The 19,425-nt window shown below is 43.0% G+C and overlaps 1 protein-coding gene across 3 annotated transcripts in view; it reads right to left on the reverse strand.

Moving 5' to 3' along the window:
* The window catches only part of MAG (myelin associated glycoprotein), a 331,431-nt gene that overhangs the window by 243,729 nt on the left and 68,277 nt on the right, over positions 1–19,425 (reverse strand). For all 3 annotated transcript variants that reach the window (XM_069201179.1, XM_069201178.1, XM_069201177.1), the window contains one exon: positions 17,443–17,736. In XM_069201179.1, the coding sequence (XP_069057280.1) occupies positions 17,443–17,736 (294 nt within the window). The remainder of the gene's footprint in view (positions 1–17,442; positions 17,737–19,425) is intronic.

Raw genomic sequence — 19,425 nt, forward strand, 5'->3', positions numbered from 1 at the left:
AATTCCTCTGGTATTAATAATCAAAATTTCCTTTTTACTTTTATTGAGGATCTGCTTATTTTAAATATTGATCTACAGGAAACATACTATCTCTTATGGGGGTGATGTTAATGCCAAGTTGGGCAATGGAACCCTGTACTTCTATGTTAATCACTTGATTTGTTTTGATGAAAAAGTTTGCCCTACGAAATTATTCATTCATTATTTAGCACAGTTGATTTATATATTTCCTTTGAATCTTGCAAAGTTGGGTTTCAAATGCTCCGTACGTTTCTGGGAGATAGGGAAGCCTGAACAATAGATTGTGTTTTTGTTTAACCCCGTGAGTGCCACAGGCAAGCTGGTCTCATCCAGGCACACGGTTGCCGTGTCCCTGGGACGAGACCAGCTCATCCTGTACCCGGCCCACACCCCCCAGTTGGGGATGGAAGGGGAATCGCTTCCCATTCCACACCCGGCCCCCTGCTTCCTCCTGTTGACGTCTAATGATGTCAGCACGCAAATTGCAGAGGTCACCTCGGATTGCGCTGGAAGCATGCTTCCAGCGCTATCCCGGAAGAGAAATGCTTTTGCATATCTCTTCCGACCGGGAGGTGGGGCGGGAGAGACAAGAAAGGAAAAGAAAGACCTTTCCTTTCCTTATTTGTCTCTCACAGCATTTCTGCTGCCCGATCTCGATGCGATTGGGCAGCAGAAATGCCCACTAGACACCAGGGAATTTAGTTTTTTTAGGGATTTTCAATAAAGGGAGCGGCCTGGGAAAGGGTCGCTCCCTAGGGGACCATATTATTTTTAAGCCATTTGAGGCTGATCTGCCCCCGGGAGGGGCAAAAATCACTAGACACCAGGGCTAAAAAACGTTTTTGTTTTTTTTTATATGCGGGGAGCGACCCCTAAGGCAATGGTCGCTCCCCCCCTAAGGCAAGGGCCGCTCCCCAGGGGCCAAATTATTTTTAGGCCAATTCTGCCCCCCCCGGGGGGCAGATCGGCCTAATATAATTAGGCTGATCTGCCCCCGGGGGGGTGCAGAAACCTCTAGAAACCGGGGATATATATATATATATATATATATATATATATATATATATATATATATATATATATATATTATTTACTTTATGTTTTTATGTATGGGGAGTGACCCCTTAGGCAAGGATCCCTCCCCTGGGGGGCAAATTTATTTTAGGCCATTTCTGCTCCCCTAGGGGGCAGATCGGCCTAATTTTGTTAGGCCTATCTACTCCCAAGGGAGGCAGAAACTACTAGACACCAGGGATTGGTGTGTGTGTATGTGTGTGTTTTCTTTTGGGGGGCAGCCCCTTGGGCAAGGGTCACTCCCCATTGGGGCACGTTACTGTTGGCCATACCTATTTTTGTAAGGCCATCTGCCCCCAAGGGGGGCAGAAAGCTCACCAGAGACCAGGGAAGATTTTTTTTCAAAATAAGAGGGTGGGGTATGGCCATACCCCGACCCGAAATAAATGGGTCCAAAGTTTTGCTGCCCACCAGTGGACAGGTGGGGCAATTACCCCCGATCCACACCCCGGGGGCAGAAACTCTACTAGATGCCATGGAATTAAAAAATAAATGGTGGGGTGGTGGCTACCAACCAGTATGGGCCTGGTTATGCCCCCTCCCCAACTGAAGGGGGTAAGTCTTTCAGCCCTCCCCCCACACACTAAAACATCTTATCCCACGACAAACAAGAGGACATTTGATTATTTTGGGTTTTGTTTTTACATTTTGGCTATGAGAGCTTGGTAACTCTCAAAATCGTCCCACTAGGAATGGTGAGGGCTGCAGTTTTTTGGCTTTGGGATGCTGCCATGTAGAGAAATCCACAAGACACATCTGAAAACTAAACATCTGGTTGATTCCAGGGTGGTGTGCTTCACATGCACCCGCACCATTTTCTTATCCACAATGCCCTGCAAACCTCCAACTTTGCTGGAAATCACACATTTTTTCCACATTTTTGTGATGGAACCTTCTGAAATCTGCAGGAATCCACAAAAATCCTACCACCCAACATTGTCTTATCTATACCAATAAAATTTCTGCTACACTTGTCAGCCTAAAAATGTTTTTTTTTTTTCAAACTGCCCTTTTGGACCCGCTTTGGTTCCCCTTCAATCTCAACATGTTTTTGGCTCTTCCCTGTCACAGGCACTTGGTCCACCTACATAAGTGTGGTATCATTCTTACCTTGAGACTGAGGGGACTGTTGGGTGGTAGGAAATCTGTCCCGGTGCAGAGATCGCACACAGAAATGTGGGAAAAAGTGATTTTTTAGCTAAATGTGTGGTTTGCTGAGGATTCTGGGTAAGAAACAATTGGGGGATCCACGCAAGTCACACCTCCCTGGACTCCCTTGGGTGTCTCCTTTTCAGAAATGTCTGGGTTTGGTATGTTTCCCTACATGGCAGCTGAGCCCAGGACCAAAAACGCAGGCTCCCCCGCAAAAACAGGTAGTTTAGTATTTGATCATTTTGATGTGTCCAGATAGTGTTTTGGGGCATTTCTTTTCACAAGCACTAGGCCTAACCACACAAGTGAGGTACAATTTTTATTGGGAGACTTGGGGGAACGCTGGGTGGGAGGAAATTTGTGGCTCCTCTCAGATTCCAGAACTTTCTGTCACCGAAATGAGAGGAAAAAGTGTTTTTTGGGCCAAATTTTGAGGTTTGCAAAGGATTCTGGGTAACAGAACCTGGTCAGACCCCCACAAGTCACCCCATCTTGGATTTCCCTAGGTGTCTAGTTTTCAAAAACGCACAGGTTTGCTAGGTTTCCCTAGGTGCCGATTGAGCTAGAGGCCAAAATCTACAGCTAGGCACTTTGCAAAAAACATGTCAGATTTCAATGTAAAAATATGATGTCCATGTTGTGTTTCCTGTTGAGAGCATTAAGCCTACCCATGGAAGTGAGGTACCATTTTTATTGGGAGACTTGGGAGAACACAGAATAGCAAAACAAGTGTTATTGCCCCTTGTCTTTCTCTACTTTTTTTCCTTCCAAATGTAAGACAATGTGTAAAAAATACGTCTATTTGAGAAATGCCTTGTCATTCACAGGCAAGTATGGGCACCCTGGAATTCAGAGATGTGCAAATAACCACTGCTTCTCAACACCTTATCTTATGCCCATTCTGGAAATACAAAGGTGTTCTTGATACCTATTTTTCACTCTTTGTATTTCAGCCAATGAATTGCTATATACCAGGTATTGAATGAAAACCCACTGCAAGGTGCAGCTCATTTATTGGCTCTGGGTACCTAGGGTTCTTGATGAACCTACAAGCCCCAAATATCCCCGCAACCAGAAGAGTCCAGCAGACGTAATGGTATATTGCTTTGAAAACTCTGATATTGCAGAAAAAAGTTACAGAGTAAAACGTGGAGGAAAATGGCTGTTTTTTTCACCTTAACATCAATATTTTTTTATTTCAGCTGTTATTCTCTGTAGGAAACCCTTGTAGGATCCACACAAATTACCCATTGCTGAATTCAGAATTGTGTCTACTTTTCAGAAATGTTTAGCTTTCTGTGATCCAGCATTGGTTTCACACCCATTTCTGTCACTAACTGGAAGGAGGCTGAAAGCACAAAAATCGTAAAAAGGGGGTATGTCCCAGTAAAATGCCAAAATTGTGTTGTAAAATTGGGTTTTCTGATTCAAGTCTGCCTGTTCCTGAAAGCTGGGAAGATGGTTATTTTAGAACCGGAAACCCTTTGTTGATGGCATTTTCAAGGAAAAAACCACAAGCCTTCTTCAGCAGCCCTTTTCCCCATTTTTTTTTACAAAAATGAATTTTTTGCTTTATTTTGGCTAATTTCTTGGTCTCCTTCAGGGGAACCCACAAACTCTGGGTACCTCTAGAATCCTTAGGCGTCGGTAGCTTATGTGGACAAAAAGTTATGAGGGCCTATGCGCGAACTGCCCCAAATAGCCAAAAATAGGCCTAGCTCCTGAGGGGGAAAAGGCCTGGCAGCGATGGGGTTAAAGATCACTTGGTCACTGTATTTTAACACCATATGTCGTTTCTAATATCTATAGTGGAAAAAAACCCTGACTGTGACCCTGATTACCCTCAAAGACAGAACATTTGTGAGAATAGAGGGCTGGATCAAGCTGAAAGCTAAAGACAATGGCAGAACACTATAATGGAAGGGGGCAGATAGGACTCAGTTGCTCCAAAAGTGAATTAGGGACAATTGGTACCTTTTCAATCAATCAATCACTCAATAAATCAGTCAATCAATCAGTCAAGGATTTATAAAGTGCTGCAAATCACCTGTGAGAGTCTCAAGGTGCTGAAAAAAATAAGACAACAGGATCAAGAACGATGTAGCAGCAAGGGGAGAGCTGGGCCTGGGAGCTTTTGCTTAGCTGTGTGTCATTAGATATCACTCCAGCGGATGTCAGTAGGATAGGTGGGGCAATTCAGGACCTCCTTATGAGACCTACTAAGGCATCTAACCAGAAGCACATTGTGTAGTTTGACAACACATGAACAGCTGCAAATAGGCGACTCCATGAGGCCTTGAAACGAGAACTCAAAGATAGACTTCTAATTGCCCGGTGTATTTCTGAGTATAAAAGCACATGTAAAAAAACGAAGAAAGAGACAGGGAACTTGGAAGCCTTGGTTGTCTTGTGTCAGTCTAGAGATGTAAGTTATTTCTAGAAAATGTCTTATTCAATTAACACTTTAGGCACCCCAGTCCCTGATGCATGGGTAGAACATTTGAGCAAAATCTATGCCCCGACAAGAAACATTGTTGAGTTTGAGACAGCTGCCCCTGCTTATACAGTCTCAATTGAATTTACATTGCCTGAAGTCACCTCATACTATGAGGAGTCCTTCAAATAAAGCCGAGTCCTGATGGGGTCCCTATGGATTTATACAGAGGAGAGACTGGGTTGTATGCACCTCTTCTTACCAGTTGTATTAATCTAACATGTAAAGTGGGATTACCAAAATCCTCAAGAACAGCTGCACTAGTCCCTATTTTTTAAAAGGACAACCGGGAAGACCCACAAAGCTAATTCCCTATTTCATTGGTGGAATGAATGGTTAAAGCTATAGGGCATGTTGTTATGGATAGACTAATTGCCTGGGCCACAGAATCAAACATCCTGGATGAGGTTCAGTATGAGTTCAGGAGAGGCGTTGGTACTTTAGAACAATGCCTGAATCTTTATTTAGTAATCAGGAAATACACCTGTGCAAAATTCTGACTTTATACCCATCATTTATGGATTTGTCTTTAGCCTTTGACAGTGTAAACGGATCAAGATTTTGGACTATTCTTTGGGCTCATGGATCAGATAAGGATTTGGCTGATTTCTTCAGAGCATTACATACAGATGTGTTTGCTGCAGTGGGAATCAGAGAGAATGGAGAGTGCACCTGCACAGTCAAATTATCTAGGGGGGTTACAATTGGGATGCACCTTAGTCCCTATCATGTTTCTTTTTTATGTAAATTATATGGACAAACAGACTGTTTAAGGGGTGACAGAAATATCCATAATGAAGATGAGACCCCAGTCAGTATGCCTGTTTTTGGACGACACATACCTTATATCAAGAACCCCTAATTGCTTGAATAAACGAATTGATGCCTTTGTGGACTTTATAGATAGTTATGACCTACAAAACTATACGAGTAAAAGTTTGTATATGAATTGTGGTCATTAACAAAATCAGGTACTAGGATCTTTCAACAGCCATTGTCTAGAGGAGGCACATTACTTTCCTTACATTGGTGTAACTTTTGATGATGCTCGAACTTGATAACCTTGCTTCAGTATAGGAGCACAAAGCTGCTTGCATCTGTAGGGTTTTTGAAAAATGTGGCATCTGGAGTAAAACGATGGCAGCCCTCATGAAAATTTTGTATCATATTTGCATTCCTGTGATGTCCTATCTCTCTAGCATTTAGAGGTATGGGAACTTTACTTGTTTACAAATAGTGGAAAACTGCTTTTTTCATCGTTGTAGGGGTACCCCTTGTACACACAGTGCCATTATCCATGAGGTCAGGCTTTATAGAAGATCAAATGTTACAGTACCATTTCTTATGAATACAGTACCATTTCTTATGAACACCACCGCACCCCTCTACTGCCTCACCGCCGCTGGGGAAAAGTCACTGAAGAACAACTAGCCAGCACCCTCGCCAAAAACCCACCACCCGACCCCACCGACCCGGACTCCGCCGCCATCAAACTCCATCAATGGATCCTCAACTGCTCCAACATCCTAGCTCCACTCAAGAGACCCACCGCCAACCAAGATAAGAAAAAACCAGCCTGGTTCACAGACGAACTGACCACCTCCAAACGCACCTGCCAGAAACTCAAGAAAAAATTGATCCTCGAGCGTACACTCGACAATCTTGCCACCCTCAAGGAAGCCAACCGCAGACACTACCAACTGATCCGACTCGCCAAGCGCTCCCACTTCACAGAACGCCTCAATAACAACGCTCACGACTGCAAAGAACTCTTCTGCATTGTGAAGGAACTTTCCAACCCCAACGCCAACGTCAACGACGTCCCTCCTTCCCATGAACTCTGCGACGAGCTCTCCACCTTCTTCTACCAGAAAATCGCAACCATCCACGACAGCTTCAACACCTCACCTCCGCCGGACCCCACCCCCAGCAACTCCTCCCACGCCTACCGCATCACCACCTGGACTCAAGTAGATGACGCCGAAACACGAAAAACCATGAACTCCATTCACTCAGGATCCCCCGCTGACCCCTGCCCACATCACGTGTTCAACAAAGCCGACGCCACCATCGCCCCCAAACTCCGCAAGATCATCAACCTCTCCTTCGACACCGCTACTTTCCCGGACAGCTGGAAGCACGCAGAAATCCAACCCCTCCTCAAGAAACCCAAGGCTGACCTCAACGATCTCAAAAACTTCAGTCCGATCTCCCTCCTCCCTTTCCCAGCAAAAGTCATTGAGAAGATCGTCAACGCACAACTCGCCCACTTCCTAGAAGACAACGCCATCCTAGACCCCTCTCAATCTGGTTTCAGACGAAACCACAGCACTGAGACCGCACTCCTCGCCACCACAGATGACATCAGACAACAAATGGACAACGACGAAACCTCAGCCCTGATCCTCTTAGACCTATCAGCCGCTTTCGATACAGTCTGCCACCGCACCCTACTAAACCGTCTCCACGAGGCCGGCATCCAAGACAAAGCCCTCAACTGGATCTCATCCTTTCTCTCCGACAGAACTCAGAGAGTCCGACTCTCACCCTTCCGCTCCAAAGCCACCAACCTCATCTGCGGCGTCCCCCAAGGCTCCTCACTCAGCCCAACGTTGTTCAACGTCTACATGGCCCCCCTCGCACAACTGGCCCGCCAACACAACCTCAGCATCATCTCCTACGCCGACGACACCCAACTCGTCCTCTCCCTGACCAAAGATCCTCTCACCGCCAAAACCAACCTCCACGAGGGACTGAAATCCATCGCGGAGTGGATGAGCAACAGCCGCCTGAAACTCAACTCCGACAAGACGGATGTCCTCATCCTCGGATGCACCCCCTCGGCCTGGAACGACTCTTGGTGGCCCACCGCCCTCGGCCCGCCACCCACCCCTGCCAGCCACGCACGAAACCTGGGCTTCATCCTCGACTCCGCTCTCACCATGTCCAAACAGGTCAACGCTGTCTTCTCTTCCTGTTTCAACACCCTCCGCATGCTTCGCAGGATTTTCAAGTGGATTCCAACAGGAACCAGAAAGACGGTGACCCAAGCCCTTGTCAGTAGCAGACTCGACTACGGCAACGCACTCTACACAGACATCCCAACGAAAGACATCAAACGACTCCAACGCATCCAGAACGCAGCCGCCCGCCTGATCCTCAACGTACCCCGCCGGTGTCACATCTCCCCCCACCTGAAGAACCTCCACTGGCTCCCCGTGGAAAAGAGGATCACCTTTAAACTCCTCACCCACGCACACAAGGCACTCCACAACACCGGACCCACCTACCTGAACTCCAGACTCAACTTCTACGTTCCCTCACGTCAACTACGCTCTGCCAACCTCGCCCTCGCCATCGTCCCCCGAATCCAGCGCAAGACCTCTGGCGGCAGAGCCTTCTCCTACCTCGCCGCCAAGACCTGGAACTCTCTCCCCACCTCTCTTCGCCAGACCCAGGACCTCCTCACCTTCAGGAGACTCCTCAAGACATGGCTCTTCGAACGCTAGCAGCCCCCCCCCCCAGCGCCTCGAAACCCTAACGGGTACATAGCGCGCTTTATAAATCTTTTGATTGATTGATTGATTGATTATGTTGTGCTCTATATGGTCTAACCAGTTTGTGCACTGAACTAGGATACTATTCAGGAATGTTTGTCTTGTGAATAGGGGTTAAAGATTCCCAAGCTTTCATATATTAGGTACAGTCTTGAGTCTCTTGGAAGGGACAAACTATTTTCCAGAGCAGCAAAGATTGTGAGTTCAGGTAAATTGTAGGTAAAAGCAAAGTCCTAGTGAAAAAGAGTGAAGAATGGAGTTTGTTGATATTTTTAAAAAATGTCAAACTCGATTATGTGGGAATTGTCACAGCTTCTGGAATGAAGCCATATCCAACCTTGGTCAGTAAGTCATGGACGCGCCCTTTTTTCACAAGGTTCAGAGTAGGCACTATCCACTGACAATTGAGTGTACCCATGTACCAGTTTGGTTCATGCTCTTTGACCCCTTGGTCATGCGATGTTTTGGCACGGAAAAAACAGTTGTCTTTTATGTTTTTTTTGTGTATGTTAACACCTCATTTACAAGTCCCTAGTAGCACACTGTGCCACCCGAGCATCATGTTTTATGACGCTCTGGCGATGCAGTGTGCAGGCCCATATATAGAAGACCACGCAAAGCCACCTAGCGTGGCTTTTCATGGCCTTGTAAATATGGTCCCCTTTCACGCATTACTCTGCGTGAAAGGGGCATTTCATGAGTGTTGCTGTGGGTGTTCTCAAGAAACACCTATGGAATCTGACATATTTCCAGATTTACAAAGCTGCGATTTAGTCAGATTCCTATGCCACCTCAGGGGTGGCGTTAAAGTTGCCATAACATTATTTCTCTCTGTTTTTTCCTCTTTCTGTGTGCTGTATTCTGCTATTACTTCCCTAGTATCTATTGGCTTTAGAAAAATCAGTAATGTTTTAATCCAGTTGTCATATATTTTTAACCTGATGAGTTTTGCATCTAGTGGTGGATTACCTGATTAATTGGTATATTTCATAATTATCTGGGATTTTAGTGTATTTTGAATGCACTTTTATGATTATTTTAAATAATCAAATAAAGGTTTTGACTAACTGACCTGTCATTCCCCATTAGGCAAGAAGTGTTGCTTTCCCAATAAACAATGCATCAACCTCTGAAGACAGGAATAATATAGTGCAAACCCTAACCACTTATCTGGAATTGACTACTGGAGGCTGACGGCAACAGATGACATTACAAAAAGATGAAACTGAACTTTCCTTTTCACATGAATATGTCCGAAGAAAAGAAGACCCAATTGACAGAAATCTTCCAATAGGATGGGTTCCTGTGACATTCATAACTGCCTACAGCAGGTGAGGGCTGTAATGTACACTGAGAAAGCCCTGACTGGAGCGAATTGAACCCATGAACCTAACCACAGTACCTGAGAGCTATAAGAGAGACCTGGAGTAACCTTTCCATCACCTTCAAAAAATTGCAGTAATTGGCATGTACCAGCAGAGAAAGTTAAGGTACTGCTGATGATTTTCTGGCCTCTGTGATTTACACTTTTGATTAAGTTTACCAGTTTTCGGTGTTCACAAACTGTTCTTTTACAATTTTTAAGTAATTTCTAATCGAAATGTGAGAATACCAAAAAGTAGTAAATTTACTCAGTAGTTTAAACTTATTCAAAATGTAAGTTACCTTTGTGAATCAGACCCGTTCCTTTTAACTTTTTGTCTCCATTTGTTCATTTAAGAGTGGTCTCTGGTGGGCAGTTACCAGTCATGTACATAGATGAACAATTACTTTTACTCCTCACACTAAATAATAATTTTGTGATATTTTCTTCTATGTTTAATATCTCTTGTTCCATTGATCCATTTTTACCAATTCTGTGTTATGTTTCATATTACATTTTTCTGGATTTGTCAAAATTGATTAGGTAATTATATTGTTTTGTGCTCTTAACTTTATTATTGTTTGGTTCTTCTACCTATAACACACTGCTCTGGTCAATAGTAGGCTGTGTGTGCCACAGACACAATAGTTTGAGCAGCGTTCTTTCAGTGAACTGCATTGTAGCCCAACATGCTTGTGTTTCATTAAGTTGTTAGAGCCACCCTCTCCAAAATTAATAATCCGCTTTGTGACAGAACACGATTAGCCCCCCTCTGCACCTCTCCCAAAAGAGAAGGGCAGTGGGAGCAAGAGTTGAATCCCACAGAAGTAATTATTTTGCAGTAGAGGAGTCCCAGAAATAATTTTGCTTCATTGAGGGGAAAATGAGGTACTGTTAACTACAGAGAAGAAGAAAAAAAACTGTTAATTGTTTCTGAATGCTCTGTGACACTTGGGCAACCCACCTGAGTGAAGGAACAGCTGCTTTACTGTGAGTTGGGCACCTAGACAAAGAGAACCAGTGCTGTAGAGCAGTACAGAAATTCAGCTATTTGTGTACCACATTGAATAGAGCGAACTCAACTCCTAGGTTCATCCTTTAGGCCACTATTATATTGACTGCTATGGGAGAGGCTGATTCCACTCCCAGCTCACTCCAGCTGACTGGTGTGTGTAGGGCTTACTCCACTCATATGTTCATCCCCTAGCCCATTAGCCAATATGATACTGACTGACGTGGGTAGGGCTAACTGCACTCTTTGGATGATACCATACAGCAGTGACCAGTATTATTTTGACTGCTGTGGGTTCTAGGAGATCATTACTCAATATCATCTTCACCACTATGTGAACTGTCAGCTCAATTTCTGGATTCAACCAATATTTAATTCCCAAGGTTAAGATACATGCTGTTAGTGTCAACTCCACACTTGGGCTGCCCTCACGAACACTGACCCATTGTCCTTTTAGCCTTTCTACATTGGATTATCTCAGGGGTACACAGAACATCAAAGAAGCAAAGCTATAAAAACAGCACATTAGAGGCTCCATCTGAATAACCCTGGAGCTGAGCATCTGCTAAACTAGAGAAGGATGCAGAATTTAACTGATGTAAAAATGGTAAAAGTAAAACAAAATAATGAATCAACCTCATAGTTACTTAATTACAGATGTGTTATGTATCATTGCCAGTTCATATAACAGAAAGAAAGGCTGCAGGTGAGATTTCAATTGGCACACAGGTTGGTCCGCTCAGGTTTCTCCCTCGAGGCCCCGAAATTCCACTATAATCAACATGGCTGCCCTCGTTCCACACACACCCCTGCACTCTAATAACCACCATCCACATCCTCCTCTTCCCGATGCGGTGTCTTAAAACATATTACCTGCCTTACTCTAGCCTCACTTGTTCATTTATTTTTTACACATTGTTCTTGACCATCTCTGTTACAGTCAGTCATCCTACACAAATACTCCTTTGCTCAATCACCATAGCCACACTTTCTGCTCACTCTCCCCTTTTATTTTAACCACATTCGGAACCCACACTTTTCTTAGCTATGCAATCATCCCACCCACTTCCACAATTCACTTCAAACCTACCTTCCAAAATGGCTGTTCCCTACTCGTTAATTAACCTTCCCAGCTCCTCCACTCCCTCCCCCACCAGCTCCCGCTCACCACTCACTCTGCCCCTGTAAAGTCTCTAATTAAAATAAAACTGTGATAGTCAAGCTAAATCAAATAAGCTTACTTGAGACAATTTTCAAGGTCAAAACGATAAAGGTATTTTTTTTTAGATCTAAGATCATTATAGAAACCATCAAGTAGTTAGTTAGGAAATTAAATATAAATTTCACAATAACACATGGGGATCAACATGAGGTCATCTCCCAAGCAAGTATGCAGCCAGAACCAAATATATTTATGCAAGAGGACTGACAAAGAGTCTGCTCTCCAAGCAAGTGGTCAAAAAAAGTATAAAACAAATGACAGACTAGTGCAGTCTGCACAGAAGTCAGGAAAAAAGGCTGGCTTGTATCTCCAAAACATATTTGTTATACGGTTTTAGACAGTAAGGTACCCAATTTAGTGGTGGGAGATGAGAACAGGGGTTGTTATAGTCATGCTAAACATACCACATCTAATTTGGTGCATTAACCTCTAATTAATACAAATGTTTTTACAATCCCACCCTTTGAAAGGTCTTGAAATCATTGTACTCTCTGGAGTTTATAATATCAAGTTAAATACCCTCCTTCCTTTGTCTGAATATTTTCTTCTTTGCACAACCACATTTTAAACCTCCTTAAATGCAAATAACTTCTAATAGCTTAAATATGAATGACATGCCCATTATGATTAGTGTTGTTATAATTAATAAAGTTTGTATTCTTTTTGGTAAACCTCCATTGATTTCACTAATCCATTCACCCACTTTACCAAATTAGTTATCAGTTTCACAGAGCGATCCACTAGCTGTTTCCCACACACCAGTTTCGCCTAAAGAGAAAACGTCACTCAAAATGTTACATTAACAATATCTTTTAATACTCATGCTGTTATCTGCCACATACATATAGCATTGCTAAAACGTAATTACATGACACACAAAGCATTTTGTCTAAGACCATGGAACAACGGCTCACATGAAACTAATTTGTCATGTACATATAATGACAGTGGAAATCCTGCATAGAGTCAATTAGGATATAAGAATATCTTCATTAAAATAGTCTACATTCTGTCAGGCATCAATCTATAAAACAACCACTACCAAACTTGTAATAAAGATTGAACAAGTTTTTTTTTTTTTAACTTACATATCCAAAGGAGGAAGTCTCCCACATCATTGACCCAACAAAGAAGTGAAAAAGTGCACACTAATACTAAAATCCAAAGAGGAATATTAGTGGACAACTTCTTAATCACTTGTTTGTTCAGAATGCCTACAACTGGGACTTTTTTCCCAAAAGGCGTAGGTTGGGGATTTCTAAGGGTCTAACCATTGAGCCGGTAGCACCTTGATTAATCAACAATGATATTGGATGGCCATTAACCTCTCCTTTCTTAAATGGACCATCCTGGTCTGCCTCCATGATTGCACTAAGTATGCAGTTCTCCTTCCCTCTCAGGCACAGTCATTGCCACTGAGTCCTGTAGGAATTTCGAATATGGTTGCAAATTGTGAAACAATTGTGAAATTTTTTGCTGAAATTTAAATCTTGGCTGAAATCCTGACATGTTATTCTACACAATACATATGCCAAAATATCATCTTAATATATTCCCCTAGCAGGGACATTGCTTAGTCAATAATTTAAGGAGGTGTGTGAGTCTGAGCAAGCAGCAAGGTGTGTCCAACTGAAAAGGAGAGATCATGCTGGCACCAATGGATGGTGTTAATGGATAGGGTTTGGTGCTTTAGTTTTCAGTTATTTATAAAAGTAAGGCAGGCCACTGTAGGGCCTCTGTGGGATAGCATGCCCTATGTTGTGCGCTTCGGTCCAGTTCCTATGCATGTCAATGTAGACATAGAGGCCCAGGAGTGTATGCTGACAAATCTCACACCTAACATCAGCAGACTAGGTTCAGGTTCATCTGTGAGAGTAGCCCCTTCAGCTGCCCAGGCCCAGCAGCAGACCATGCTTGTTAGAAGAGAAAGAATCAGGGACAGCAGCTTATATGAAAGCTGCAAATAGTAGAAAATGCTGTAGACCACTTAGCAATGTGTAAAAACATAGGGCACCTAACTGTAAAACTCCAGGAAAAGAACATTTGAAACTACCTGGAACATTAAACACCTCCTTACTGAGGTGAGCCACACAGCAATGAACCAGTGATCACTCATTCTTTCTTTATTTGAATAAATATAGAAATGGTTTAAGAAATGTAAAGGTATGAAGAGTATATGTGTAGGTTTGCGGGTTGAAAGACATTGCAATTTGTTCCTTTCTACTGGACGTACAGTTGTCCATTACTCAGCTTCAAGGGGTTGTTTTGAGCTACATTAAATTATGTAGCTTTAATGTTGTTCTAAGTGTTTGTGGGTGTCGTAAGTTTAATCTACCTTTAACAATGGAACGGTTGATCAATGATGGGATATCATATGTCAGTATGTCAGTATAACTTGAACTTGCATCCCTAAGAAAGCAAACACTTTGACAACTGTATGGCTTTGAGCTGTATTGTGCATATGGCGGTGAAAGGAATTGAGCCTTATGAACCTGTTGTTGTAGGGGGATGACTTAGAATGGCTTCACCTAGATGCACTACTGGCCACAGGAAGAGTTGTCTCCTCACTCACTGGCATGTGACAGGACACCATTATGCAATGACTTAAATTTAAGGCAACAATAGAAAAGGAAGATGGAACCAGGCTGAGGCAGGGAGAGGATGGGTGACTACAAGTCAAGCAGCCCACCATCACCTTCTACGCAGCAGATGATGAGGGGCCTTTAGGTAGACACAAATGGAATGAAGTAAATGGGGGCACAGGTTAGACAGGGATATCTGTAACAAAAGCATGTACCCATTAACCTATCTTAATTATAGCACCAATGTGAGATCAACCATTTATTGCATTGAGCTGATGAAGGTACATTAACAATCTAAGCTATTATAAAAGAAACTATGACCCCAGCAACGCCAGTATTTTCATACCATATCAGATAAAAAAGAATCATAAAAATCATCACAATTCAGTCATTTCCCCTTTGACAATAAAACTGCAAATACAAGATGAAATCAAACGTTTTTTAGAGTTGTCTAGACTATTCCTAAATAGTTTAGTGCAAACAGAGGCAGGAATAATACAGGATATGTTACACAAACTGCTATTTAAGTAGCTCCTTGACCTTCCATAATCTGAGCACATACAGACATTTTGAGTATTCTTCTCTGAAAAAGGTGGCAATCACCAAGCACTACCAATAAGAAAAGAAAAGGTAATCATTTCAGGAAATGTCATCTACTGGAATTTAAAGGCATGCAAAATCTAGCAGCAATACCACCATTCACTTCAGCTCCTTACACCTCGCATTGAGACATTCCGAAAGGTTCAATGAGTTTGTCACTCCTATTTGCTCTCAACCTCACCCCTTTATCAGACCCAATCTGCTCATGCAACCTTACTTGTAACACCTACACAGGCAGGTAAAGCCCTAGCAACATAGACCTACCTTGACTTCACAAATGTCTCTGTGCCACTCAGTGGTGTAATGAAACTGGAGACCCTCCCGCAAAGAACATAGATGGGGCCCCCCTCCAGAATCACTCAGGCCAGGTGCTGTGCTGAGAGGGCCCCCTGGAACAGGGGCTGTGGGACCTTTATTATGCCACTGGTGCCACTGATTAATAGATGATGACCAATTACCTTAAGATTAACTCTGCTAAATTTGCAATTATGACACATGGAATTTGAAACAAGTGCCATCCTACAACAATTTGGCCAAAAGAACTGGAGACTCCATCTTTGAAATATGCAAGACCAACCGAACTTCAGAAAGGAATGAAATATACAAGCCCATCCATAAATATCTGGCTCCTCCAGAGATCAAATGAGATCAGAACAGAGCACATCATTTAAAAGAGTTAGAAAACGCCACAGAAAGTACCACAACTTGACAATACCGGAGCCATCAGTAATCAGTGCGCACCTTTGGTAACATTACAACCCCAAATGGCAGTCCAGATAAAACATACTGTTTTGGGGACAGTGCACAGCAACATAAACATGACACACTCTCAATGCTAGTTTTTGCCCCGTTGTGATTCACGTTTCTGTTTTTTTTGAGCATTTGTCACCTATAACTGCAGCGCTGCTTAACTAATTGCTGCAATGCGTACGGATAATTGTTCGGCGACATCATAACTGCAGTACAAAGTCCACATACCAAAAGGTCTGACCCAGGTTCCGATAACCAGAAATGACTACATCTTACTTTCCGATTCCATGTTCACACTTGTAGAACAATCATCCGAGGCAGCCTGAAATCAAACACCCATAGGACAGTAGTCTTTAAACTTTTGACTTCTGTGGATGCCCACTTTTTCATTACTGGAACCCAGGACCGCCAATAAATCACTAGTGGACTCTAGGGACCCCCACTGACTCATTACTGGAAGCTGGGAACCCCAGCATAAACACTGTTGATGATTTGAAACGCAAAACAATACACAAAAAATACAGAAACAAGCATTCATCAAACACATACACAGATGACAGCACATTTTATTTAATTTGCAAACAAATATAAATAAAAAATAAAAACATAATTTTAATAGGAAGATTTGAGCTTTTTTAAATGCATTTGAGCTACACATCGTCCATACTATATTCTGTTTGATGGACCTGCACTGCTCTCGTAAGTCAATCTGAGAATACTAATTGAATTTTTAGCCTTCGATTTGAAATTTCTTAACATTTTAAATTGTACATGTAGCCACTTTATTTATATACACTTCATCAATCTGTTAATAATATTCAATTTTATAAACAGTCGCAGACCCCCTGAGGAGGGTTCACGGACCCCCAGGGGTCCCCGGGCCACCCCTTACGAACCACTGCCATAGGACAACCCTACTCTTTCCGGCAGCCTCCACCAACCTACCTACAACACTGCTGAATACAAATGAGGACATGCACCAAATGATCTGCCCAGTAACACAGCAGATCTTTATTATTGTATCCACACAGGATGTGTGTTAAATGCTCAGTAGTCACTAAAATCTCCTGTACCTGGAGGGTACCTCAGAACAGCTGACAATAGTGGACTGTGTGCACTTTGTCTTCTAATGTCTTTCTTTCATCACACTGTTAAACTCTGTGACTCGAGACAGGATAAGATGTTTCTTGGCCACTCACACATGACACCAAAATGATTTCCACAAAGGACTCATTACAGTTACAACATCCTTCCAAACAACCAAGGTGCAGCATGCCCGATAATGTATCTTACTGCCTCGCAGCGTTATATGGAGTCCTTCACATATGCAGTCTCAATTAGAATAGCAAGATTCATCTTTCTCTTCCCTCATAGGCTGAAGAAAACTAATGTTTAGGAGAAAAATACTACAGAGCGGCAAGAACACTCCAGGAGACTGGAGGAACAATGAGCTTGCGGCCGCTGAATGCTTCATAAGAGCAGCTATATCAGTGGCTAGAAGCTCTCACACTTCTAATCCAGATGACTATACATTTTAACACAATATCGTTTCAATTTCCCTGTAATGGCCACATTACATAATTACAAATCCTATAATTAATGTTAAAAGACTTACGTCGAATGAACAATGTAATAGTTTTAGATGCTGATTTGCTAGTTGGGTACGTAGCTGAACAGACAATGTCCTCCATATGATGCTCTGCGGCGGGGGTATAATTCAACAGCAACACAGTTCTCCATATTCCAGCCCAGAGTGCTTCATGGTAAACGCTGACATTGGTCTTAATCTTGTCCCAGGCCAGGGTTGGAGGTTGAGCAGGGCAGGTGTGCTCCACAGAGCAGGTGATTGATACTGGGAGCCCTTCAGTCATTGTTCGCGGGTAGGTCACTTTTGGCCGTGCTGGGGTATCTGCACAAAACACAAACAGACACATTTAACTATTTTTGTGATGAAGAAGCCCCCACTGAAATTGTGTTTGGGTCCCATGTGATGTGTATTTTTACATCAGAATCAAACAGAGAAAAGTTTATTTGAGATGACTACACACAAAGTGTGATTATTCTGTTAGTGGCATGTCTGAGCACCTGATTCATTGTACTAAGACTGATTAGGTCAACTCCATGGTGGGCACAATTAGCAAGGTCTATTTTTAACCTTCCTTTAGAAAATGTACCTCTTATACCTCAGACTCAACCAATCAAAACCTACCTACCATCATGTTCTAGGCACAGCTGGCAGACTTCAGCCTTCACATCCTCCCAGCATCCTTGTACCCAATACTCTACTGCTATTGGCCATTCTCTCTTTGTACTGTATGTAGGGCATGGCCTTCAGGGAAGTCCTGCCCCCGTGTCCCCCAGTACTATGTGCAGAGGGCCACCTCAATTCCCCGTCCAAGTTCTCACTGTGCATATCCTTCAACTGTGCTCTGCAGAGAGTTTGAGGAAAGAATATCTTTCTGCCAGGCCCTCTGCCCCTGCATAAGTGCCAGCTATGCAAATCCTGCGCCCACACTAAGCTGTTGTAGCACACATCAGTGACACCTTGTGCACAGAAAATGACCTTAGTACCCGGAACGTATGGCTGTTCCTTGCAAGTGATAAATTAATGACTTGACTTTTGGCCACATCCTGTGACCTGAATATCTAAAGGAATAGTGACTGGACTTGTTCTTTGGGTGGAGGAATTGTTTTTATGTATTTAATAGAATATATACCCTTAAGGCGTTCCCTGTAGCTTCCTCCCCATTGACCTAGCTACACACGTTTCCAAGATCAAAAAACTGAACAACTATGGGTTTTCAAAGGTTTATGAAGCTTCTTTATAAAAGTGAGAAGCAAATTAAAAAAGCTTTTTCTATGGCTGCAGACAGTGCCATTAGGCACCAGTACTAACCAGAGAGAGGTACTGGGACTTGCAATCAGCTATACTTTTCAGACTACAATCTGGTACCAATCCAGAATTCGAGTTAGTTTTATAGGTAAGAAAAGTACTTGCATACTTGAAATGTAGTTTTCATAAGATGCATAATTTTATCATTTGTTGCTGTGAAAGAAGGGTATCATATTGTCCCTATGGGTGAATAGTCCCTTCCCCTCTCCTCCCATATGGGAGAGGGTTTCCACAATCACAGCAAATCATCTGACATCACAAAATGGTGAATGGATCAAAGAGTCAACCCTGAATAGTCAGTTAGACTACACATTGATTCATGCTTTTAAAAGTTGTCAGACTTTTATGGACTTCAAAAATCTTTTTGTCAGGATATACATACATTTTCTTTTTAAAACTAGCACAAGGCACCTGAATGTGAAATAAGCACACAGAATACATTTGTTTGTGCAGATTGAAAGCCATCTTGGCAGACCTTCTTTGGTCCTGTCACAAAATCCAAAGGGGCTGATGGGAGGGTGCAAGGGGTGCCATAGTTATCCAAGGAAAGTGCCCTAAGGGGACTACGGGGGTACTAGCCAATGGGCTACTGGGAGCCCTCTCTTCTGGTGATGTGATTCATGCAATGAGTGGCACTGACTATACCTGAGTGCATTATTCCACCCACTCTCAAGATGTCAGGACCCCTTTTTGGTAGTTAGGAGT

This window comes from Pleurodeles waltl, chromosome 7, assembly GCF_031143425.1.
Source record: "Pleurodeles waltl isolate 20211129_DDA chromosome 7, aPleWal1.hap1.20221129, whole genome shotgun sequence".
NCBI classification, from domain to species: domain Eukaryota; kingdom Metazoa; phylum Chordata; class Amphibia; order Caudata; family Salamandridae; genus Pleurodeles; species Pleurodeles waltl.